Raw genomic sequence first — 24526 nt, 5'->3', positions numbered from 1 at the left:
TTCCAAAAACTATTTGTTGTTAACAATGTAAGCTGAGTTTAATATAGCTCCACATTAACCAACTGACGGTAAAATTCAACTTACAGTACATATTAATGTGTCAGTGATAATAATGTATAATAATATTTTTTTTCTTTCTCGCCAAATGAGTATTTTTACTTTTAATACTACTGTAAGTACATTTACATCTAATATGTCTGTATTTTAAATACAGTACTTTTACTTAGAGTATTTTCAGACTGGTAGAACTATTTAAAGTTAAGGCTCTGAATTCCATCACTGTTTATCTGAAAAGAAAATACAGCTGCAAGGTTTAGTTAAAAAGCATGATATTCCCTCTGAGACGTGATCTACATAATCAAAATTAAAATTAAAATTGTTCTTGAATTACTTCCGTCCCTTGGTGTTTCGCGTTTGCGCCAATGTAAAGAGTTGATGCTTCCGACAGCACCTGAATGCAGCATCACATCAGCATCAGCGCCCCCTGATGGAGACCGGTGAGACGTTCAGGGCTTCCGATGGCCGAGAAAAAGAAACCGAAAGAGAACTGACTCCAGAACAGTGATCGTCGCAGGAGGTGAGTTTACAACGAGCTGCTTTAAAAACAAAGACTAAATAAAAGTCGCTAAGTTTAGTGAAACACAGGAGAGGAGTAGTTTAGGTAGAAGACGTTTTCAGCTGCTGTTAGTTTTGGTTAATTTGACTGAACTAAAGTTATTCAGGCTTATTTAAAGACATCCTAAGCTTTGCTGAGACGTCGTTTTGTTAATGTGAAATCAGGGCCTACAGTCCATTTATATAAATTCAGTTGAACAGTTTTCCCTTTCTTCTAGATATACAGTATGTTTATATGTTAATAAGACAATTTGAAACAGTGATTTCACGTGAGAGCTCTAATATTTTGTGTATTATTTCAGATTACTTTCACTATGTCTTCTGATGAGGTGAGACGTCATTATGTTTCTCCATGTTGTCTTGTTCTTCCTCATGTTGCTAAAAATAAATACTCCACATAACTTATAAAATATATCAGTAATATTTCTGGTACAGACATTGAGCCACAGAAACTTTCTTGTTGGATTTCAGTCTTAGTTACATAAGTGTAAAACTAGTTTCACTTATCAAATGACTAAATAATCCTCATATAATTATCTATGTAACGCACAGCTTCCTTGCATCACACACCCTGGGCCTTGATGATCGTAAGGTGGTGGTGGTGGAGATGTTTTCTTCTCTGTGAGAGATAATTGTGTGTCCTTTTGTTTGAGGATTTCTCTCTGGTGTTGGAGAAACCAGAGGAAACTTTGGAGGGAATCCAGGCTTCAGTCGCCAGCTACAAGGTGCACAGAAAGTCAGCACTTATCTGATGGTGGTGCAAAAATAAAAAAAGGAACTGTTTTCCAACCATTTTCTGACATTTTATAGAAAACAATGGTTCGTTGCAGCCCTAACTAATATGGCTTTACTTTCATATCCATAGAAAAAACATGATCAGCTGGTTGAGGAGCAGAGCGAGTTGATCAAAGCCAGAGACGACGCACACGAGATGGCTAAGAAGTTCAAGGAGCGCTCTGAGAAATTGAGCAGAGATCTGAACGAGGAAAAAAACTCCAACAAGCAGAAGATTGAAGATGAAAAGGTACGGCAGTTTTTTTTATTTAAGACAAACTGAATCATGTGAAGACACATGTAGACGCCAGGTCTGACCAGGACCTGATTGCTGTGTGGTCTGAGTGTATCACAAGTGCAAAGACAGGACAACGCTGGAAACAATAAAACATGACACAAAAATACACGATACGCTAAAAACAAAATATGGAACAGAATAACGTTATGTTTCGCTTGTTTAATCTGTACAAAAACAAAACAAAGTGTAAAAACGACGATTGACTGTTTTCCATTTACTGGACTGATTCTTCTGTTTCATACGTAAAGAATCAACACAGCCACATTAAGATGAAAGATTTTTGATCATTAAATGCATCATTAAAAGTAAATATCTGAAGTAAAATAGCAATAAAGACAAAAGAGAGTCATCAAATGAACATATTATCATTTCAAATGTAGGCACCATTAATAAAATGCTTCTCCTCCTTTTCTTTGTCGCTGTCTGAATTTGTGTCGTCTAGTTGAAGCTGGATGCACTGAAGGTGGAGGAGATGGAGCTCATGAAGGAGATCCAGAGAGTGGAGGCCGCCCTGAAGGAGGAGGAGGCTGAAAACCAGCATCTGAGACAGCAGACAGATGTACGGTAACCCCGCCGCACGCGCCGCCCTCCGCAGCCTCATCCACGACCCCGTCGGTTAACTTGTCCCCGTTGGTTTCAGGTGTTCACCGCTGTGCCAGAGAAGAAGGTCGTCTTCACCGGGGAGACGACAAAAGCAGCCAACGCACAGATGTTTGAAATGAAGCCACGTATAGTTTATCCCATGGAGGAGGGAACGGCGCTGATTACGTTTGAGGAGGAAGTGGGTGAGTTGGTGTTTTTACCAGCTGATGCCACCGGTGTAAATGAATTCTCCTACATTCATTCGAGGTGGTAAATCTTCATTTCTGAAACGCCTTTCAACCAGAGTTAGAAGATGCTTCACAGGTTTACATCAAAAGTAGAGAAATAAAACTGAACATTAAACATAAAAAACATGGGTTTTTAAATGAGGCACAAACTCAGAGAATCTTTCTCACAGTGTTGGAGCTGAAGCAGCACAAGCGTGACCTGCTCCAGTCTTAAACCTGGACTGTGGAACCTCAAAGGGTGTCGGTACAGAATTAGAAAATAAAACATTAGATTTATGTATCAGAGCCAAACCAGGGTGGGATTAGAAAGTAAACAACTAAATCTTAAATTGAATTCTGTTTCTTCGTGTTTTCCCATAGAATCCGTGGGATGAAGTGGGTGACTCTTGGGGTTTGTAGTGTTTGTTGAAAGCGAAATCAGAAAGCTCTTTGAATCAAAGTGTCAGGATATAGTAAATGCATCTGCTGCAGGCACTTAAATGTTAAAGCTTCTTACAGCTACAGAGCTCAAATAGTATGTTTGTAAATTGTAACACTTCATGAAAAGTAATATTACTAATGAAACCGTAAATTTGTTGCTCAAACTCAGGTTGAAAACATTGGGTGACTTGATAAACACCTGCAGGTATGAATGTAGCTCTGCCTGCATGGTCAGATTAGACCACCAGGGGGCGCTGGAGCAGAAACAACCTGTGGGCCTCCACTGATTCTGTCCCTTCATTTCCTGTTCAAATGACGGCAGCATCTAACCTGTGCCTCTGTGCAGGTGCACCTGGCTCCAGGTGTGAAGAGTGAGTGTCAACAGTGTGTTTGTCGAGCACGCTGCTCATTGTAGCTTCATTGTAGTAAACCACTCATGTCTTTGCTGTGTGTGTGTTTTTGTTGTTGTTAGTTAGAAATAGTTGTTTGAGAATTACTTGTGTGGTTCATGTTGCGTATTAATATCAAATAGTTTGTATGTTTACAGCTCTGTGCAAACGCTTCAGGCACTAAAGGTAAAGGGAAGTTGCCTTCTGAATAAAAAGGCCATTCAGTGAACTATAAGTGCAGTAAACAGAAACAAAGCCTAAATCCAATCAGGACACGCTGTGACAACCCTCTGCCTGTAAAACAGCCCTGGTTCTCCTCAGTACAGGGCTCTGTGGGGGCCAGAATGACTCTGGGACCAATCAGATGCCTCCCTGGTGGTGTCCCTAAAACCTTTGCACAGTGCTGCACATCCTTTATTTCATCAGATCATCTGTATCTCTGCAGACACTTTTTACCAGAGGGAATCAAGTTAGTGCATAACCACCAGCCTCTCTTAAGGCCTTTAATCGTGTATCTGAAATGACACTTTAGTGATGCAGATAAATGACCACAAACCAAATGACACTGTGAATCCTGGGAGAGGCTTGAACAGAGACCCGACTTCTACCGTCACATTTAAACAAACACTAACACCTTAGTAACTTCTCAATACGGCCATGTTTTTATTTTGTTGGATTGTTTTTGGGAGCTATTCTGAAATCCTGAGTATCTCTGTTCCCCCTGTCATTAGTGGCCAAGAAGATTCTGTCCATGAAGAAGCATCAGGTGGATGTGGCAGAAGAGTGCAGCATCACTGTGGAGGCCAGGCCAGTTCAGCTGATGCTGCCCAAGCTGGTGGAGGTACGACGGAGACGCTGAGTGAGCCCAGTCTGTCGTTTCAGTCGCAGCATTAACTTCCTTTAACTGCTCTGTCCCGACTCTGTCTCCGTCCAGATCGACTCTGAAGTTTGTCCTCAGCGTATATTAATCTCCAACCTGCCCAAAATGGACACGGAGATGCTGCTGAACAAGCTGGAAATCCACTTCTCTAAGCGCAAACACGGAGGCGGAGAGGTGGACGTCTGCGAGATGCTGCCTGACTCCGGGACTGTGGTCCTCAAATTTGTGGAGAAGAACAGTGAGCAGCTGAGGCTACGTTCACACTACTACACTTTAGTTTCAAGACACATCACTTCTGCTACGTTTACGCCTCCTGTCCACACTACTCCAGAGTGTTTGAACGCCTAAAACAGAGACTTTTGAAAATGCTTCTGGATCTGTTTTAGTTTGAAAACTAAGGGTTGTGTTGTTGTCTGAACTGGCAAAATATATGGACAGAGATTATTTCTGATACGGAGCTAAAACATCCATATTTTTATTATTAAAAAAAAGATTTAAAAAGAAAACGTAGTGTGGATGTAGTCTGAGATCATGATGTAAAATAATTACAGTTGAATGTTTTTAGTGGAAATTAATTAAGAGGATGTTGATTTAGGAGGTAATTATGGGAAATATTGTAGACTACAGCTCATCCTAAAGATAAAAAATGAGTCCATGTGTTTTTGGAAACACCAGTAGTTTTATAAAACATGAGTTGTAGGCTCTAGTTTTTCTACTGCACAGACTGAATCTCCACTAATGAAACTCTTGTACTCTCAGTTTCCAAAGGTTTGACAGACACAGAGTACCATGATGTGAAGCTACAACAAAAGAAGCACAAAGTGAGAGTGACTCCTTTTCTGAATGGAACAATCACTAACTTAAAGGTAAGAACACAAGAGTCTCCACCATCTGAGTCTAAGATATTTTTACTTTAAGTGTAGATGAAGTTGCAGCCTCCTGTGATTTCCCCTCCAGACAAAGATGTCCGTGTGTCCTCGGACGGTGCTTCTGACAGGGATCTATCCCGCCATGGAGCACGAGACCCTGCAGGATCTGCTGGAGATCCACTTCCAGAAAAGCAGCAACGGCGGCGGCGAGATCGAAGCGTTCCTCTACAACCCGCTGGGTCAACAGACGTCCGCGCTGTTTGAGGGCGTCTCGCCAAACAAAGAGGAGAAGTAGATGGTAGATTTACAGCTGCTGCTCCAAAAAAAAACCATCTCAGGTTCAGGGTGACACCACCTGTCAGCTGTAATGACGGGACACAGCCTCACCAACACGATCAGTTTTAATCTTATTCACCTTATTTCGTAGCTCTTGTGATGGAGGTCAGTGCATTACAGAGCAAAGTTATGAAGTTCTCGTTTTGGGATGTTTTTTTTTTTTTCCAGTGTTGATGAAACTGCCGACATTTTTTCCAGAACAGGGTCTCTGGTACCTGTCACGAGTGGTGATATTAATTCTGAGAATTATGAAACTTGTATTCACAGATAAAGAAAGAGGGTGTATCCTGTGCAGTTATTTAAAAATAGAGATTAGTAGCAGATATTTACTGTGTAGTTAGAATGATGCAATAATAATCTCATTAATCAACAAGTAATCTGTATCTGCATCCTGTGATCTTATGTAACTGTTCCACTTTCATGGCATAAAAATTTAACATATTATGTGCATTTTGGCACAGTGCAATTAAACTGGTATAAGAGTCTTGACTAACACGGTTTTGTTTGATTGGTGAAAAAATTTAAAAACCTTAGGAATAGTTCATCCCACCATCCAACCTTACAGGATTTGATTTCTGAGTGTTTTCCTGAAATTTGCTATATTTTAATTCAGTCAGTCAGAAAACAGTCAGCCAATCAGAAGAAAGACCCTTGATTCTGACTGACTTGTTATTAGAGCTCCAGAGCGAAGCCAGAGAGAGGAGATGTAAAACTACACTGAGATGGTTTTTGGTTCTGGTAGACCCCTTTAGTAATTTATCCATGGATATATATATTCACCAGACTAATATCAAGAATGCTAATAGAAAAAGAGACTCACTGAACTCAGATCACGTTTATTGTAAAAACATAACGGCTGAGTTAAAGTAACAGCACATTAAAAAACAAAAAACTAAACTGACATCACTTTAAAAATCCAGCTAAGTCCCCTAGTGCACAAACTGGAAAAATAAAACAAGCAGCTGACAGCAACAAGCGAACAAACTGAGGTCAGGCACTTAGAAGAGACGGACAGGAGTCGTACGGTTTGTGTGTAAAAATAAAAATACATTCACAGAGAGGGAAACCAGCGAGGGAAGCACATGGAGCCGAGAAAACAGCAAAAACACTGGTGACACAGCCGAGTATTTTGGAAGACAAGTCGACCTAATTTCACATCAAAACAAGGAAAAAAATAATTTAAAAACCTCTAAAATAGCAACACAGTCTATTTGTTATTATACATTGTTTTCATAATGACAATACAGTAACTTGTGCAGGAGGAACTGTCAGCATCTGACAGTCCTTCCTTTCTACAGCGTGTAGGCCTTCTGTCGTCCTAACACTTGTGTGTGTGTGCTGTCGTTCACTTTGACCTCGCCTTTTTTTTTTTTGTTAAATCTCAATCTTTAGTTTTTGTGCAGTCATATTCGTAACAAACAAAACCAACAAACGTAAAAACCGTTTGAGTTTCCGCCCTAAAAATCTGAGTCACACTCAGATACGAACCTGACGTTAACCAAGGTCTGTGCAAAGTGGAATGGCCCAATGAAAAACTACAGTGATTCTCTCTCAGATAGATCATTATGTACATGACAGTAACAAAATGTATCATATGATGCATTTACAGGTATTCACCTTCCAATTTCAGCTACGGCAACAGTTAAAAGATTTGGAGCAAACCCCCACAGGCTGTGGCGATCTGTACAGGTTATTGTTAATACAAGTGTTTTCCAATGTGAAATACATTTGCTGATGAGAAACAATACTTACAAAATGCTGTATAATGTTAATTCCTACACACCGACACGCACAAAGCTGCTTTAGTATTGCAAATATTTAACCTCCTATGCAAACATGTCAGTTTGTTCCTATTTAGTGATGATGAATGTTTGTGCTCTTAACTATGAGCAAGTGAATATATAATAAGGACAAACACCTAGAGTAGGAATCACCACCAGGCACATGTCATCTTTATGTTTTGATCAGTGTTAATCGTGTTTTCTTCCAGTAGCAGCTGTTTGTTTCCTGCTTTTCTTGTACACACCTCGAGGTTAAGGGTTGTGTCGAGTCAAAACGTTGCATATCGTTGTTAATATTGCTTTACAAAGCGAGCTGTCACGTTCAAAACCACCAACCGGATTCCTATGAGAGTCCAGGGGAGAAAGGAGCCTCTGTAAAAGTTGCCCCGAGGAGACAGAGACAGGTGTCCGTCTGCTCGGGTCGGTGAGTAAAGCAGGAGTGCATTAGTGGGGTGAGAGAGAGGGAGGGAGAGGGAGAGAGGGAGGGAGGGAGGCTGGTCGTCCAAACTGGAATTATGGGATTAACCGTTGATACAACTGGCCTGTGCAAAATGGCCGTTTAAACGACGAGTGGTGCCCATTCGCTTGGTTTACGTCCGTACTGGGTGAAGCAAAAGCGACAGGGACAGAGAGGAAGAGAGAAATAAATTAAAAAACAGAAAATATGTTTGTTTCTTAGTCAATGTCAAAGCTGCAAAATAAAAATTCAGCTGCCACAAAAAGTTATAAATTTTTAGCTAAAGATGAAAATGATTCGTGCAGAAGCTGGGAAAGGGAAACGCCATACTTTTTTATCCCGATAACAGCTTTTGTTATCTCTATATATATATTATCGAGATATTATCAGGAGAAATTCTTTTTGTTTTCTCAAGATAACATGATAATTATTCAGTTATCTCGAGATAACAAAACTCTGTTATTGAGATATCCTGATAATATCTCCTGCTATACTTTGTTATATCGGGATAAAAAAAATTGTTTTCTGTGGATAATATGTTGTTATGTTGAGATAACAAGCTTTGTTATAACAGGATAAAAAGATCAGAGTGTGGCCTTTCTCAGCTTCCATAGATTGACAAACTAATAATCAGGAAATATTTTGACAGCTGAATAATTGTTTCAGTCATTTATCAAACAAAAAAGAGTGTAATAAATTTCTAGTTTTCAGTTTCTCTAGTTTGAACGTTTGCTGATTTTCTCAGTTTTATATGAAAATTAAACTGAATATCTTTGCATTTTGCACTGTTGCTTTAACAAAACACGACATTTGAAGACATCACCTTGGAAACTGTGATGAACACTTCCTCGCTACGTTTTTGACATTTCACAGACTGAACCATCACAAAACTGACTGAAATAATTATTGGCAGATTAATCGACAACGGCAATAGTTATTATTTGATTACTGATGTTGAACTGAGTTGCAAAATATCTTTTCAACAAAAGTGAGAAAGTTGAACTCAACCTGCTTCTGGTTTCCAGTTTACTGAAGACAGATTTTTATTTCTAGACATCACAAGTAAAAGTCTTGCAGGTTTTATGGAAGCATAAAACACAAAGCTGAGCGTGGAGCTTCAGTGTTAGCGGACTCACCTGAATATCAGTAAGCTCTTTGTGGAACCTCTTTGCCAGATCTGGACCGTTCTGCATCGTCGGGATCTGATATGTCTGAGAAGACAAGAGAAGAATAAATGTTGAGGTTCACATTTAGAGCTGGTTTCCTAAAAATCATGTAAATACATGTAAGAGAAACCATGTTAGCATAAACTGAAGGGTTTTATCTGCCGTGCACGTGTACGAGTATCCAGGTTTTTGATTTTTATGAAGACTGCAGACAGGAACCATTAACACCCTCCCTGGTTAACCACATAACCCGGTGTCTGTGAGTCATCTGCTTACTTAAGAGCATGTAAATACACTCAGAGCCAGGGGGGATTTCAGGGAGACTAGGGCAGAGCAGTGTCGTCTACTTTACAGAGAGGAACTTTACATGAAAGAACTGAAGTTAGTTAGTTGAGAAACAGGTGAGCTCCTACCTTTCCTTTGTAGAGCAGGCTTCCCACAGGACACACCACACAGGCCGTCCCTGCTCCAAACACCTCCAGGACTCTGCCTTCGTCCAGAGCCTTGAGCAGCTCCTTCATGCCCATCGTACGCTCCGTGACCTTAAACTCTCCCTGAGACACAGAAACCAGTCCACATCAAGATTTAATCAAAGTTCAATGCAGGGTTTTTGAACGTTTTTGGCCTGTGGGCCCTTGAAATAAATAAACATCTCTCTGTGGGCCCCTCACCACTGACACCATATGACGTTGTGAGCAGCTGCATCTGAGATTCATTTGAAGAAATTTTAGACGTGTAAAGATGTAATATTATCAAAGAATTCAAATTTTTTAAAAAAAGTGTTTTTTTCTACTTCCTGAGAATTTAAAACCATATTGTTTATTATTATTATTATTATTATTATTATTATTATTATTATGGGCATTTTGCCTTTATTTATAAGACAGTGGAGAGTGACAGGAAACGGGACAGAGAGTAGGGGAATGACATGCAGCAAAGAGTCCGGCCAGTCAGGAGTCAGAGGGGCTGATGGGACATTTTAATGAAAAACACACTGTTCTACTGCCGTGACAGCTCATCACAACACACTGTGGTTTGTTTGTGGCTCTAAAATCACTTTAACACTGGGAGAAACCTCACAAGACGCCTTTTTTAATCAAATCAAACCATCCATCAACAGTTCTCTGGTGGAAGTTTTGGGCGAGCAGCTAAACAGTGAGAAAAATGTGGGAGAAACTCAGTTTTAAAAAATCCCACTTATTGTTGAATGTGAACTTGTGCAGTGCTGTTGCGGTCGGCGTGACAGTTTGAGTTTGGTCGTCTTACCCAGGCTCTGGCGAGGTCTAGCAGAGACTGTCTGGTGACTCCTGGGAGAATGATGCCATCCAGAGGAGGAGTAAACAACTCTCTCTCTGCAGACACAAACACACGCTTTCATTAGATGAACCCAGCTGACCTCAAACACGGAAAACTCATGAAGACATTAAGAGTCTGACCTCCTTTCTCATTGGTCCAGTAGATGAAGAGGTTCATGGTGCCGACCTCAGTGATCTCCTCCTGCTCTCCGTACAGCCACAGGACCTGCTGACAGCCGCGCTTCACCGCCTCGTTCTGCACCATGATGGTCGGGCCGTAGTTACTGCAGAGAGGGAGGAGACGCAGTTAAAATAAAATACACACACACACGCAGTAAATATGAAGAGAGGTCAAAAATAGACGTCAGGCTCCAGAGGTCATTTAATTATCAGTCATGTATTTAACTGTTCTCCTGTGCTCCACATGTACCTGCTAAATATCTACAGTCAGGACTTTTATTTGGTTCATAGCTTAAATGTTTTAAATGAAGACTGAGCTGTGTACTGAGCAGCAGAGGAGCACATTAGGTGAACTGATGCTGTTTTTCTTGTGCCTGACAAGGAAGGATCCTGGTGATAAACATCAGCGAGAACAATCAGTGACTAAGAAAAGATTGTTCCCTCCTCACATTTAAAAAAAAACACTGCTACACTTCCTTGATCAAATAATGATCCTCACAATAAAATGTTTCAGTCTTGCCAAGAAGTTAAGGGACATTCTGAGAAAGACAACACATCAGTGTGACTGCAGCGATTTCAGTGAACAATAAATCTCTCAGTTGAGACTCGACTGATGATGATGATGATGAGTCACACTTCCTTGTGCGAATCTGTCAACAACTTCCTCACATCGCAATTATCGAGCTGCACACACACCTCGATTCACAGGTCACAGAGCAACACACACCCCAGAGTTGTTACTGATATGTTTGCAGCAATTTCCTCATTACACACGAGACGTGTTTCTGCAGCACAAGTCTAATATTCTCTCTGCTTTTAGCTCTGATTTGGTCTCCTCCGGACTCAGGACCCAGACTGAGCTGTCAATCATTATTATTTCACAGACACTGGTGTTGGTATCGGCCTATAAGTCAGTCAGTAAACAACAAGGAAAAGCCAATCATATCTCCCCACTTATATCACCTGACCATAACAAACAAACTAACAAACCTCAATCAATGGTCCCAAACCCCCCCAACCCTCCCATCCATGTTTTCTGCCTGGGAAAGGGAAGAAATGAAAGAAGAAGAAAAAAAAGAACCTAACACCTTATTCATTTATTTTCTATAGATAACTCATAAATCTGTATCTATAGCAATAACAAAAAGCTGTCAGGTGTTCTCGGTAGTAGTGTATACCATCATGTTACATTATCTTATGTTGTAATAATAATAATAATAATAATAATCTTTTCAAAAGCTGTGACAAAGACAAGCAAAAATAAAATCAATTAAAGTCTAGTTACGTTATATCTTGCTATGTTATCATGTTCTTTGTCTTTATCTTAAAACAAAAAAGTAACAAGAAAAGCAAAGCTGTACCAATTATATTCTTATGTTTGTGGTTATTTAGTAACAGTGTTGACTCTGAACAGGGTCAAATATCTGGAGTTTTTATGTGGCAGGATGAAACACCACCCACACCCACCCACAAAGTTTTCACTTTGACTGGATCCACTGATGTGTTCATAAAATCCTGGCAGCCACTTATCACCACGTGGAAAATTACTAACTGGATATAATGTTATGATTATCATGAATGGGAATATTACTGAAAGTGTGTTACTACAGTTTTTTTCTATTTGTCTTTTTCTCCTTCAGTTTTCTATTATCAACAGCATTACAGTTATTTTCTTTACACTTTCCATTTGTTTACTTATTTATTTGTTATGATTGATTTGCTCCTCCAGGGTGAAGGCTGCTGGATCTGCTGCTGTTGGTGTTGTTGAGATGTTCAGAGAAGCTGAACTTTGTCTGTTTTAACATTAAAATTCAGAAATAAAGCATAAAAAGATTTTTTTACATTATGTGTTAATTTTATTTTTAATTACTGTCTATACACTGTCTCAGATATCTGTATCAGTGTCGGCCTCCAGTGTCCAGTACTGGTCGATACTGCTGTAATCCTCAGTGTCAGTTTGTTTGCTGTTTGCTGATGAGCAGTCGGTGGTTTTTAGGTTCACTGAGACAGGGAATGTATCTGAAAAAAAAAATCACCTAAAAGAAACTAAGAAACACTCAGGGCTGATGATTGGAAATAAAAAAGTGAGATGGTTTTGTGTGAAGCCTCCACACACACAAAACCAACAGGTCACCCCCCCCCCCCTCCCCCTCAGTCCCGGGACGACTGCTGCTAAATCAGGCTTGATAGCTGAAGTGTATCCTCCCCGTTTGATGGGCGGAGAACAGGTTTTGTTGGCTCAGGGAGTGGAGTGGGTGCTCGGCGGCGGTGTTATGTAATCACACTGGAGCTGAGCAAGTGCTACGTTAGACCAGAGTCATGTGGAAACAGGCCTGTGATTACAGGCCTGTGATTACAGGAGCAGTGCCCGAGTCTGCTGAGCAAAAACCTGGAGGGAGCCGCAGCTTAAATAACCTGCTCTGCTGAAGAAGGATTTTTTATCCAGCCGGAGAAAAAATGTCCCGAAGGTGTGAAATAGTTGTAGTGTGGAGTTTTATCAACACTTCTCTGACCTCATTCCTTTGATCCTTTTAATCTCGATCCCAGCTCAACACACTTTGGTCACAGACACTTTGACTCATCGCCTGTGTTGGACAAGTCAAGCCAGTCATATCAGTGATCCTGAACTTTCAGCCTCTGTGCTGCTATGTAATCGCATCACGAGCACTGCAATACCCATAACCCCCTCCACCTCCTGGGAAACTATCACTATCATGTCTAACAGAAACCTGATGACATTAATGACCTGAGCTTTTTCCTGCTGTGACGACGCAAAAGGAAACTCACAGGCGACAAGCTGGTCTTTGATTCTGATGCTACAAATAAAAAAATATATTTTATGACATTTCATGCAGGAACCATTCATACACGAGCCACTGAAGAGAACCTGTTGTGACCGTTTTCACACTGAGGAGTCGTCCTGTTTTATGGGTCACACAGAGACAGTCTATCACCTCAGGATGTGACTGGAGGTTTATAATACCTGTTCACATATCCTCCTGCTTGTCGATTAACTTTGGCAACTTTTACTTTATGATTTTATTGGCATATTCTGGCACAGCGACTTCCTGGGTACAGTGCAGGCTGCTGTCAGAGGTGAGATCCTCCTTTGTATCACCCGACTGTAACATCGCCCAATGTATAACTGGCATTTGTGTGACTGTCGGATCCACCCTCCCATCTCAGTTATGAACCGCTTTGCTATTGCAAGACAGTGGGAAAGTTTTATAGTATCAGACTTTCAGTCAAATCTTTCTTACATCAGCCGACCAACACTGATGCATCTCTCGTGTTTCCATCTGCTGATTTCTGACACCAGGCGTCATCACACTGACAACCAGAGCTCATCATGAGAAAACATGACACACGAGAGCCTTTCATCTTTAGAGCCGGTTTACTCGACTGTACCTGCAGGACACTGGGCTTGAAAGAGCACAGACACCAAACTCACCCTCCCATCTTATAAGCCCCGACGCCTCCTTTCCAAGCTCTGACAAACGAAGGGTCCGCCAGCAGAGACACGGGGTTAAAGGACCCCGTGGCAAAGTAGGGCCCCACGGGGCCGACGATGACGAAGATCATAGCTTTTCCTGTCCGAGAAACGCCAAGAGACGGCTGGAGGAGGACGGGGAGGAAGAGGAGAAGAAGCAGGAAGTCAGTCAGTGTGACAGTTACATGCTTCAATGTTCTCTGACCACATATAATACAACTTCATTTATTACAACAAATTAAATTAAAGACTTTTTAAGATCTTTTCAGAACACACACAGTGAATTTAATACCCTTTAAAGTAATGTCTTTATCATTAGGGACACTAAGGCCTTCAATTATCTATTAGATACATTAATATATTGATAAATAAATCATGTATTATTCCCAGCTGTACATAACAACAATTCCTAGCAATATCAATGATCAATGAACGTGACCTGGAACAAGATAAGTTCTAACACTTCACTGCGGTTTGTTCACTGATGTTAGAACTCACCTCAGTTCCTATAAAGGTGGGTCTGATGTAGAGGCTGGCGTCCTGCGAGTAGGGGACCCACTCCTGGTCGACCTCCACCAGCTTCCTGATGCACTCCAGCAGTTCACCTTTATCAAACAGCTGCGAGGGAAACAGACGAGGACGTTAACCTGTGGTTCTCTCACTCACTCACTCACTCACTCACTGGTTTTAGAAATGAGGCAGATGATTCATTCCTGTGTGATGTGAGACTTTACATTCATATTATATGTCTGTACAATTCTACTTGAAATGAATCTAATAATCATAATAATTGATATCATATGTGTAATGAACCCTAACCCTAAACTCTGAGGTGTTGAGCCTTTGAAAACAGGTATTTCCTCTAAATATCTGCTGTATAAATCCAAGACTTTGATCTAAAACAGTAAATATAACAATAAAGTCATGAAATGAACATGAAATACTTCAAGAGCAGGGTCATCTACAGTCAACACATCACCACAGAATGACCGGTCATGTAAGTAAAGCATAATGTAAACTAATTTCAATAAAGTTGACATCAGGATTGCAACCAATGATGATGACTTCGATTGCCAACTATTTTTCAATAATTGATTAATTGCTTGTCTATATAAATTCTAAAGCTTCTCAGTCCCAAAACCCCTAAATATTAAATTTACTTTGATGAAAACAAGTAAAATTTTTAAAATCCTCACATTTCAGAAGCTGTTAGAAAAATGACTTAAACAGCTGCTGATTGATTCTCTCTGAACTGACTAATCGACTAATCATTGTGATTCTAGTTTACATAAACCATGAGAGTGGGAGACTGTTGTGTCTATGAAGAGGTACAGAGTTTAGTGGTTCCCTGTCGCAAATCTTCATTCACTAACAACTCTGAAATATTTCATACTTTATTTCTAGATTTTTTTTTTCCCTGGCTTTTTATGACTTTATCTATAGGTACAGTGAGAGAGAGACAGGAAATTTTGAGAGAGAGAGAAGGGATGATATGCAGCACAGGGCCGCACCCTCATTTCTAGATTTAAAAAAATGATTTTCTTCCATGAAGCACACAGCAAAGAACAGAATCAGACCATGTGGCGGTGGGTCGTCACGTGAATTAATAAGCCAAAAATGGGAACGTTGCCAAGCAGTTACATAACATCGTCTCACAGCTCTACAGTGTTGCTCTGTAATGTAACCTGCCCAGCTCGACGAGCTCAGAGAATCACAGCAGCAGCAGCACTGTGGCCGTGGACGTGTTGGCACAGGTACAGAGGAAAAAACCAAGGACTCCAGAAATTAAATTAAGTTCCACACCGTGTTCGACCTGGTTTTTAGTTTGACTTTATGAGTTTTAGTGTGTGTTCACACAGAAAGCATCCCTGTGCTGGTGGAGGTGTGAGGTTTCAGGAACCAGTGAGACAAAGAAATGTGATCCAGTGACAGTGAAACTAACAGTCTGAAGGAGGATCAGACGCCAGAGCACAAAGTCTGGAAAGTTCATCAATAATTTATCCTTTATTGTTATGACTGCGATGAATAATAAGTAATAAAAAATAAGATTAAGATGAATAATGAATAAAACACAGTGTGAAGTATTCTTCCTTTGTGTGATGCTGTTTTCCTGTGTGCCTGCTCTTATTCCACTGCCAGATGTTGCAGTGAGCCAGGCTCAACTTTTCTTTTCCCCAGACAACCCTGTTCACCAGAGCCCGCTGTGTTGATGGAGCTGTCCCATTCAAAATAAAAGAGGGTGTGAGTTTAGTCATGCAGGACCACAGTCTGTCTGAACAAGCCTCTGGTCTGGCTTTTTCAAAATAAAACTCTGGGGACATAACTTGCCGAGGGAGCTGGTCAAATGTAAAGACACTGAATAGCAGCTTCAACACAAACACAGCACGCAGGCCTAACTCTGTGCGGGGAGGATGAGCTGGGGTGGAAACTCACAGGCAGGCAGCTTCTGTCGGTGCTGCGGTGCATCCTCTCCATGTTCAGCATGGGTCTGAACAGACGGATGTGGTTGTCGACTCCACGAAAAGCCTTCATGCCTTCAAACAGCTGCAGGGAAAACACACAGAGACACACAACACTTGACCTCTGGACAGGACACGCTGCAAGGACTCGCTGCGATAATATACAGTATAGAGCCGGTAATGACGTTTCACTGGGCGCTAAACATTAAACACTCTGTTATTTGTTATAATGTGAAACATTTCCATGGAGGTTACTCTTTAACAACATCAAAAAGTGTGGGGAACTTCTACAGAAGGAGTCTTTACATATTTTATTCATTCATCTGATCATTCAACAGTGTTTTAGTAATTCATTTGTTCATTTAAAAGCTCAGTATTTCATATTCCTCATGATTTCTCATTCTTTTAAAGTTACAAACCCAAAGACTTTAGTTTATGGGGGATTTTTATTGTCTGATAAGAAAATAAAATTAATTCTTTGAACAGTGAGTTTTTAAAAGAATGAGTTAAAGTCATAAAATGCTTTTAAATAAACAGCTACAGGTCTGATCTGTGTGGTGCAGGTTGGCAGAGCTCTCCTCTCTCACCTCTATGGAGTAGTGCAGGGCAGAGCTGGCAGGGTGCAGCGACAGGTTCTGGAAAGGTTTGATCTGAGGAGCCTCCCAGCCATCCTTCTCCGACCAGTTGATGGTCAACATGTGGTCGGAGAACTGTTTGCCGAACACCAAGGCGGAGGGGTCGGGCTTGGGCTTGCATGCTGAGTTGCGTTCGATGCTGATGTCTGCTGCCTGAGATGGAGACGGGCGAGCAAGCCGGAGGAGGGCGGAGAAAAGGAAGTAGACGGGACAAGAGCAGAGCAGGCGACGGATACAACAATTGATTTTTAAATCGTCGTTACGGACAGAGCATGCTTTAAAAGGACAATTAGTGGAGCGTTATACAGATTCAGTCAAGTGCTGACTTGTAATTAGACACAATTAATCAAGTTCAATTGAACTGAATTGAATAATTACAACAGACAGACAGCGAGGGAAACACAGAGAGGAAACAAAATTTTAAATTCTAATAACTTGGCCAAGTAAAAGATGAAGAGACAAATCCCTCGTTTGAAAAGAAGTCACTTCCTTCTTTCCATAATGATCTATAAACCAGACATGTACAGTCAGGCCAGGCTGGGTGGAGATGACGTAGCTTCACCTGGTGAGAAAGAAAATGTTAATATTACCCCTCAATACCTTAAAGGAGCTGGCAAACCGCAGGGAGCCAATGGAAAAGGGGAGGGCCTGAACAAGTCGTCCGTGGAGTGCCTACAGAAGAAAGGTGACAAAGCTCTTTGTAAAACAGCACAGTCACTGTGGAAGCCTACATTCACTCAGATGGCAGTTTATTAGGTACACTTAGCTAAAATTAAAGCAGTCTTAAGCCTTGGGAATAACACAAGGGCACCATGTCTGACATTGTGTGTTTGTGGGTGTGTGGGACACAGCACCAATCATTCTACAGCTCCCAGTACGTAGCCACTAACACAGCCGGTGCTAAGTGCTCTACTGTAAATAGAGTCAGGCACACATGCAGGCGACTCTGCAAAACCAGGAATGCAAGGTGAGAAAGCCTACAAGTTTCCTAGGGGGAAACAAAAGGCCACAGAATGACTGCGAGGCAGGAAAAAACAGTGGAACAGACCTGATGAGCCTCCAGCAATAATGGTTTGCTGCTGGAAAAGTGCAATATAAGATGCAGAATTCTGGTTTTCAGTGAGGGCTTAGATAAGAGGTGTGATTTTATCTCTATGGCTGTTTAACTTGTTTGTGGATGAATTAGTTCAAAACAGGTTGTGCTTTTAGTAATCTCTCCTCTTTTAATCTGCAGCTGTGGTTTCTTACAAATCCTGAGATTACTTCCCTAATATGGAGATTTTACTGTGTGTGCCAAGATTTTTTTTTTTTTTTTTTTGGCATGCCAGCCATATTTTAATCAAAACAAATGAAGTGGCATGCCAAGCAGTAAAACTGATGTCTTGATAATTCCTACAAATTGCACAGAGGCTCTGCTGCAGGAACCATGTGTGCTTTTTTTTTTTTTTTTTTTTTTGAATGGATGATGCAAGTTTTGCCTTCATTGCGACCACAGGTAACATCTACCAGCGCATTTATTTTGCTTGTGACATGCACGAGTAAATCAGATGCATGAAATTGAAGCCTGCTTTTGTTCATTAGGACCCACAGTCTGGAATCAAACTGAATTAACTGAAACCAGCTAGCATGTGGGCTAGCAGCAGCGTCCATTAGTTAGCTAACTTGATTAAACAACAAATACTAATCCGTAGCACAGGCATGACGTGGTAATAACATACACTTGGCATATTCTGCAGATGTATATCTTAAGCTCACATGAGACATGAGTACATGGATGCTGCCTTCCAGCCCTGCGCCAGACTGTATTCACAAATCGGACAATTTAACGAACACTGCTTATTGTGTAGCTTATGCAACGACACAGTAATAAAGTAACGACTAGTCTAGAATCAGTAGGGTGAGTTTTCCAATTCGGCATACATCTAACCAACGAAAAGCATGTATTTAAACTAACAATCTTTTTTTTCTACTACCATCCACCAAAACCGTGGAAGGTGACAAACCCTATAAAGTTGGGTCATTCAAATAAACATACGTTTCATTTAAAAAATGGTCTGACTTGCTACACTGGAGCAAATCTGGTATAGCAACTTGAAGATTTAAAGGAATCCTTGTGTCCTTCTAATAAATAATTATTTCTGAATGAGGTTTGGTTTACTGTTCTCTCCATCCCGCATTGTTTTGCCATCCTCGGAGCCGGCGGGACGGACTCAGCCCCTTCCGACTTTAAGAGCCCGTTATCTCTCTCGGTGATTATCGGCTTATTTATCACGCATTTAAGTGAATCATTCACCCAGACAGTCAATGCAAAAAGATAACAAACAGCACACAAACATCGGTCAATGAACTCACCGTCCGGAGGGCTGCCATCTCCGCTACGTAACCAAGATAAACCTGAATATTTGTTCGTGCGGAAACAAAACACTCGGGGCCAAAGTCAACTTGAGTTCCGCTTTGAGTTGGGAGACACCGCTCAGCTGAGGAGAAGCCAGAAAAACCCCCCAGAAATAAAACGCCCCTCGGAATAAAAAAAAAACAAACAAACAAAAAAAAACACTTGACCTACAGGAGCTACTTTATGTTTTAAACAGCTTGTCACCACTTTGTCATTTTTATTTTCTGGACTGATGCCTGAACTGTTCTATCTAAGGACACAAGAATGCAAGTGAGGAAATTACTGAGGATTAGTAAAATCTGCTTATATTGACCGGTTTTATTAACCAATGCAGGCCCATTCAAAAGTCACCGGAGGCGTGACAAGAAAGGGTAACATGTCATTGGTGCACAGCAGCAGGCCCTGAAGGGGAGTTTATTAGAGGTCAAAGAGGACGGCGCTGATTGGTCGATCGGTGGGGCGTGAACTAGGTCGTGTTACACAGTTGGTCAGGATGCCACAATTTAAAGCTGACTAACCTCCACCAGGAAATCTGCAGAACAACATGAATGAAATGAGATTTGATTTTATTGCATGAACCCCCACCTTTTATCAAAACAATGTAGTATTCATCTTAGTAATGTAACCGGCACATTCAACCATTCATGTGTATAATCTGCATTAAAGAAATTAATATGGTAAATCAGCTGTTCCACAACCATAAAGAGACTGTAGAGAGCAGGGGGGTCAGGACGGGATCTGACTCTTGAACCCGTAGTTGAGCTCAGCTCCTCCGCTGAGCAGCAGGTCTATCCCGGTGCAGAAAGTGGCATCAGCAGCGAGGTAAAGGGCAGCCAGTCCACACTCGGCCTCAGTCCCCATACGACCCATCAGCTGTTTGAGAGGAAAAATGTCATTTCTCGTTCTCCTTCAGTTTCCAACTGTGCAAGTTTGTGGTTTCACCGGGTTATTGCCTTGTGTTCACACTCCTGCAGCTGCTCCCACAGTTGTGCTGCGTATTACACTGTAAAAAGGGAGCTCTGTTCTTAAATATTTCCCAAAGTAAGAGAAGCATTTCAAAATTACTTGCAGAGGCCTCCAGGAACTGACAAGTACATTCCATATTTTTTTACTGCAAAAAAAAAAAAAAAAAAGCAGATTCACTGACAACCTGGAAACCCCACAAACCTCCTTTATCATAACTTGACTGACTGAAAAGACTGGAGGAAAGAACAAATACATTAAAACAATGATTTAAAAGTGGATTAAGTCTGATAACAAGATAAAAATCGTACACAATTGTTATTTTATTAAACTGTCCTGTCAGATATTTGACATCTTTCCACTATGAATAATGAAGTGAAAGCTGAGACTCTCCAGCACCACTGTCCTGCTGCTTCAGAAAGCCTTTTTTACAACCCAATAGACACACCGCGGTGCGTGGCAGTTTGGGTCATTAACATAACAATGCTGCAGGAACTGTGGCCTGTCTTTTAATGATCTATAATGAAACAAGGAGTTTTCTCTGGCTCCAGTCGAGCAGGAACAAGTAGTTTCTGTGGGTGTGGGTAAAAGGCACTGAACAGCAGCAGCAAGCATCAGTGTTATTTTTGTGTTGTGCTTCTGTCCTGTTTGACTCACAACTATTGTGTTTCATGCTGGTTTCCACTTTTGACTTGAAGTTAAGATAAATGTCTTAAATCCTTGTTCTATCATTCTCGGACTTCATGATACTGAAATGACCACTTCAACTTTACATGTTTTCCTTTTCTTGTGTCCCTGTGTGTGAGGCCGTCTCCCACTGTGGGAACCCACCTGAGCATTTTCTCCTGCTTTCATGGAGGCTGCAGCGTCTGGAGTCTGTCCTGCTAGTTCCTCCCACAGAGGCGTCAGGATGTTACCTGGAGAGATGCTGCCACACGCAGCAGACAGTGTTGACAGTGGTGCTATTAGATCTTTATACCGTTAATTACTCGTAGATTACAGAAACTTTTATCAATTATATCATTTTGCAAGAGTTTGGTTTGTCTTGGTTTTACTTAAAACAGGAAACAGTGGATCCTCTCTTTTATATTTTTTTCCTGCTGCACACTTATGTCATAATGTGTGGTTATAATCAATCAATCATTTTTATTAAAATGCCAAAAACATGTTGGTTACAGCCTCTAAATGTGAAGATAACAGGTCCTTTATATTGTTTTAAATTCATTTTTGGTACATACAAACAAAGTAAAAACCATTATGACATAACTTTATTATCAGATGTGGTGTAAAGTAATTAAATTCATTTACTCAAGAAGGCCACTGTACAGTTTTGAGATAGTTATATTTTACTAGATTATTTCCATTTTATGCTACTTTATATTTTCTACTCTACAACATTTATCTCAGTTCCACAAAGAGACAGATGTTTTCTTTTAATAACTAATTCACAAAAATCAAAGCAGAGAAGAGTCAAGAAATGAGACATCTGTGTAGCAGATCTTTGTTTTTTTTCTTCTTTTGTGACCATTTGAAGGGATCCGACCCCTAAGCTGTTGTCTTTATTGTTTTTAAATGTTATATCTTGTTTTTAATGTATTTCCATGCTTCTCTGAAGCACTTTGAACTGCCTCCTGTCTGAATGGTGCCAGATAAATAAACTTGTCTTGTCTTCGTTTGGGAGCCACTGGACTAAACTAACTGAATGTAAAGTAGTGAAACCAGCTCCACATAGAGCTGCTACAACAGTGAAAGGCTGTGTCTGTATAAACAATCTGATAATGTCAGAGATAATAATACATCAGTCACAGGACATTTTACCACCGAGCAAATACTTTTACTTTTCATACTTTTACTACATTTTTTTGGTTATGACTTTTGTACTTTTACTTTAATAGGATTTAATTTAACAGGATTTTGAGCATCACTTAAACTTATAATGGAGTATTTTTACATCATTGTTTTACTTCTTCCACTATTGTTATGAAGTTAAAAAATAATTAGACTGATTCATTCACAGTCACAGCACTGACAGTCCCTTTAATTAGACAATAGATGCTGCACTGTCCCAGTGTGAATTTAAATATACATGTGAGGAGAGTGAACTCCTGTAAGCAGAGAGGAAGCTCTAGAACTGAATCCAGAAACCAGTTTGACTCACCAGTTCACTCTCACATTGTAGCGACTCTCGTCCACAGCCATCGCCTTTGTCATGGAGATTATCGCCCCCTTGTGGAGAAGAGATCCCATTACAGGACTCTCTTTTCTCTTGCTCAGACTTCAGGAGTGATGCAACAAATGTTTCCTGGACGACTGACTCACCTTGGTGGCGACATACGGTGCAGCATCCTTCTGCCCGATGGTCCCTACCAGACTGGAAACATTTATGATGTTACCCTGACGCTGCCGCAGGTACGGCAACGCATACTGCAGAGAGAGTGAGACCTCCGATCAATTCAAAGATCCTACGTGCTGAACATACACATGTCTATGGCAAATTGGTGAAGATGTTTTCTGAATTTGTTCGTGTTTTGTCTTTTTGCATGTGTTTTCTCAAGCTGCAGTGTGTTGAGCTCTCAGGGCCACCGTACTCCATAGACGTCAGCATTTATGGGTTAAATTATGAGTTATTAGGATTTTAAATAAGTTTTATGTGTGCACACACAAGTTGGAAACGTTACTTTAGAAGCCAGGAAGTAGCTGATGAGGTTCAGATTCAGCAGATCTCTAAACTCCTCCGCTGTGGTGTCATCAGTGGGTTTATGAGGCGGGTCTGAGGAGAAAGATTAAAGAACAAAAAAGAGAAATGAAGCAACAGAGAGGCCTCAGGTCCTCATCACATGTTCTGTTTGAAGGAAGTGAAAAAAAAAACAAGTGTGAGACTCACGCCACCCAGCATTGTTGACCAGGCAGTCGATGTTTCCGTAGCGCTCCACTGTGACAGCAATCAGTCTCTGCAGAGACCATCACACAACAAAAACCAGTTACCAACAAAAGAGCTGCAACAGAAACCAGTTCACCCTGATGAGCATGAGAACAAACACAGAGCTGCAGGGAAGTTCTGCAACATGAAGAGGAGCCGCTGTCATCTTAGAGGATCACACCTAATGAGATCATCATGACTCTTATGTTTTAATTTCATATCATAAATCTGTCTAATCTTAATTGTTCATTCTTTCCTTTTTAAAAAAATGTATTATAATATTATTGTCTTTTCTCCTTTTTTTTAAATTTGTGAAGCATTTTTAGCTGCATTTAGTGTTAAGTTGAAAAAAGAAATCTAATACTGGCTGTTGACCAGTGACATTAGAGTAAAACAGGTGAGCCAGACATCATACAGACAACATGGTGAAATAAACATTTAAATCTTTAAAATAACTCAGCTGCTAATTAAATAATTAGATGCTGTGACTGGACATATTTGGATTTCCTTTCCTTATCTCAGTGTGACTGTAAACTCATCTTTTGGCCGTCAGGTGACAAACAGGACGGCCCCTGACATCAGGACTAGAATCTGGTTTTTAAATCAGTATATTGGTATATTGGTCAGTATGTTACTGCACCAATAACACTGCAGTTGCACTTTACCTTGATGTCATCTTCTTTGGAGATGTCGCATGTGACAAAGGTGCATGAGCCTGGTCCTGATTTGTTCAGCTCGGCCTCCAGAGCCTCACCTGCTGAACCTGGTATATTGTAGTGGATTATAGAGGATTCTATACAGTCACATTTTAGGTGCAGATCAGTTTTCAGATGTAACAGATGCATATGGTGTAGTCATCCAATAAAAAACACCAATAAAGTAACCTGAAATAGACAAAAAAGCAATGTTCTGATAGGTTATTTCTCACCTCCTCTTGCACAAAACACCACTTTGGCACCATTTTCCACTGAAAACAAAAGATGCAGAATATTTATGGCGTCACTGATCACAAACAAATCCACAGCATAGACACCTATAACCACCATACCGAACACTTTGACGATCCCCCTGCCAATCCCTTTGGATCCCCCGGTGACTATCACGACTCTGCCGTGGTACCGCAGGGACATTTCGGCTGCTGCGATCTTGATGAAGTCGGATCGTAAAACGCCACAGAGCTGCGATATCTACAGATCCACCTCTTCCTTTTATGTTTCTCACCGATGTTTGTCTGAAGTTCAAAGTTCCGCAAAATCATGGGGTTTGCTCTGCTGCCTTCAGGTGCTGTCAGGAAGATTGGAAATCAAATTACTTGACACTTTAAAATACTTCACTTACAAGCAACAGCCAAAATGTGAACTTTGTTTTTATTTT

At 40.7% G+C, this 24526-nt stretch overlaps 2 protein-coding genes across 5 annotated transcripts; one reads left to right on the top strand and one right to left on the bottom strand.

The window, feature by feature from the left end:
* The first annotated feature begins 517 nt into the window (after positions 1-517).
* ifi35 (interferon-induced protein 35) lies at positions 518-5904 on the top strand. Its single transcript, XM_071467382.1, has 10 exons — positions 518-577; positions 918-944; positions 1269-1340; positions 1481-1639; positions 2130-2246; positions 2328-2472; positions 4058-4167; positions 4261-4444; positions 4966-5072; positions 5164-5904. Exons 2-10 carry the CDS (start codon positions 930-932, stop codon positions 5368-5370), a joined length of 1116 nt encoding a protein of 371 aa, XP_071323483.1. The 5' UTR covers positions 518-577; positions 918-929; the 3' UTR covers positions 5371-5904.
* A 327-nt stretch (positions 5905-6231) lies between these two features.
* LOC139612117 (branched-chain-amino-acid aminotransferase, cytosolic-like) lies at positions 6232-24427 on the bottom strand. 4 transcript variants are annotated; one of them, XM_071467370.1, is made up of 18 exons: positions 24201-24427; positions 24081-24119; positions 23818-23915; positions 23117-23183; positions 22911-23002; positions 22552-22656; positions 22391-22458; positions 21064-21160; positions 17475-17546; positions 16827-17027; positions 16214-16324; positions 14279-14398; positions 13742-13905; positions 10252-10394; positions 10082-10167; positions 9229-9369; positions 8786-8860; positions 6232-7793 (listed from the first exon to the last, which is right to left on the bottom strand). In XM_071467370.1, the coding sequence occupies exons 1-18, from the start codon at positions 24280-24282 to the stop codon at positions 7752-7754; spliced, it is 1803 nt and encodes a 600-aa protein (XP_071323471.1). In that variant the 5' UTR covers positions 24283-24427; the 3' UTR covers positions 6232-7751. The 4 variants fall into 4 exon arrangements, with proteins under 4 accessions (XP_071323471.1, XP_071323451.1, XP_071323464.1 ...); XM_071467350.1 differs by lacking the exons at positions 21064-21160; positions 22391-22458; positions 22552-22656; ... (3 more) ...; positions 24081-24119; positions 24201-24427 and adding an exon at positions 19227-19798; XM_071467363.1 differs by lacking the exons at positions 6232-7793; positions 8786-8860; positions 9229-9369; ... (5 more) ...; positions 16827-17027; positions 17475-17546 and adding exons at positions 19473-19801; positions 19968-20142 and having other exon boundaries at positions 24201-24407.
* Positions 24428-24526: the final 99 nt, after the last annotated feature.

This window comes from Trachinotus anak, unplaced genomic scaffold, assembly GCF_046630095.1.
Source record: "Trachinotus anak isolate AG129_WGS33_773 ecotype Australia unplaced genomic scaffold, CSIRO_AGI_Tana_v1 ptg000003l, whole genome shotgun sequence".
Lineage (NCBI taxonomy): Eukaryota > Metazoa > Chordata > Actinopteri > Carangiformes > Carangidae > Trachinotus > Trachinotus anak.
This window is presented reverse-complemented; position numbering and strand designations above follow the sequence as displayed.

Coding starts and splice junctions, on each gene's coding strand:
- ifi35 (XM_071467382.1), top strand. Junction 4,445..4,965: donor CAAATTTGTGGAGAAGAACA/GTGAGCAGCTGA, acceptor TTGTACTCTCAG/TTTCCAAAGGTTTGACAGAC. Junction 5,073..5,163: donor GAACAATCACTAACTTAAAG/GTAAGAACACAA, acceptor TTTCCCCTCCAG/ACAAAGATGTCCGTGTGTCC.
- LOC139612117 (XM_071467370.1), bottom strand. CDS start 24,282: ATGTCCCTGCGGTACCACGGCAGAGTCGTGATAGTCACCGGGGGATCC. Junction 16,325..16,826: donor CCCTGCACTACTCCATAGAG/GTGAGAGAGGAG, acceptor TTTTCCCTGCAG/CTGTTTGAAGGCATGAAGGC. Junction 14,399..16,213: donor CCGACAGAAGCTGCCTGCCT/GTGAGTTTCCAC, acceptor TTTCCCTCGCAG/CTGTTTGATAAAGGTGAACT.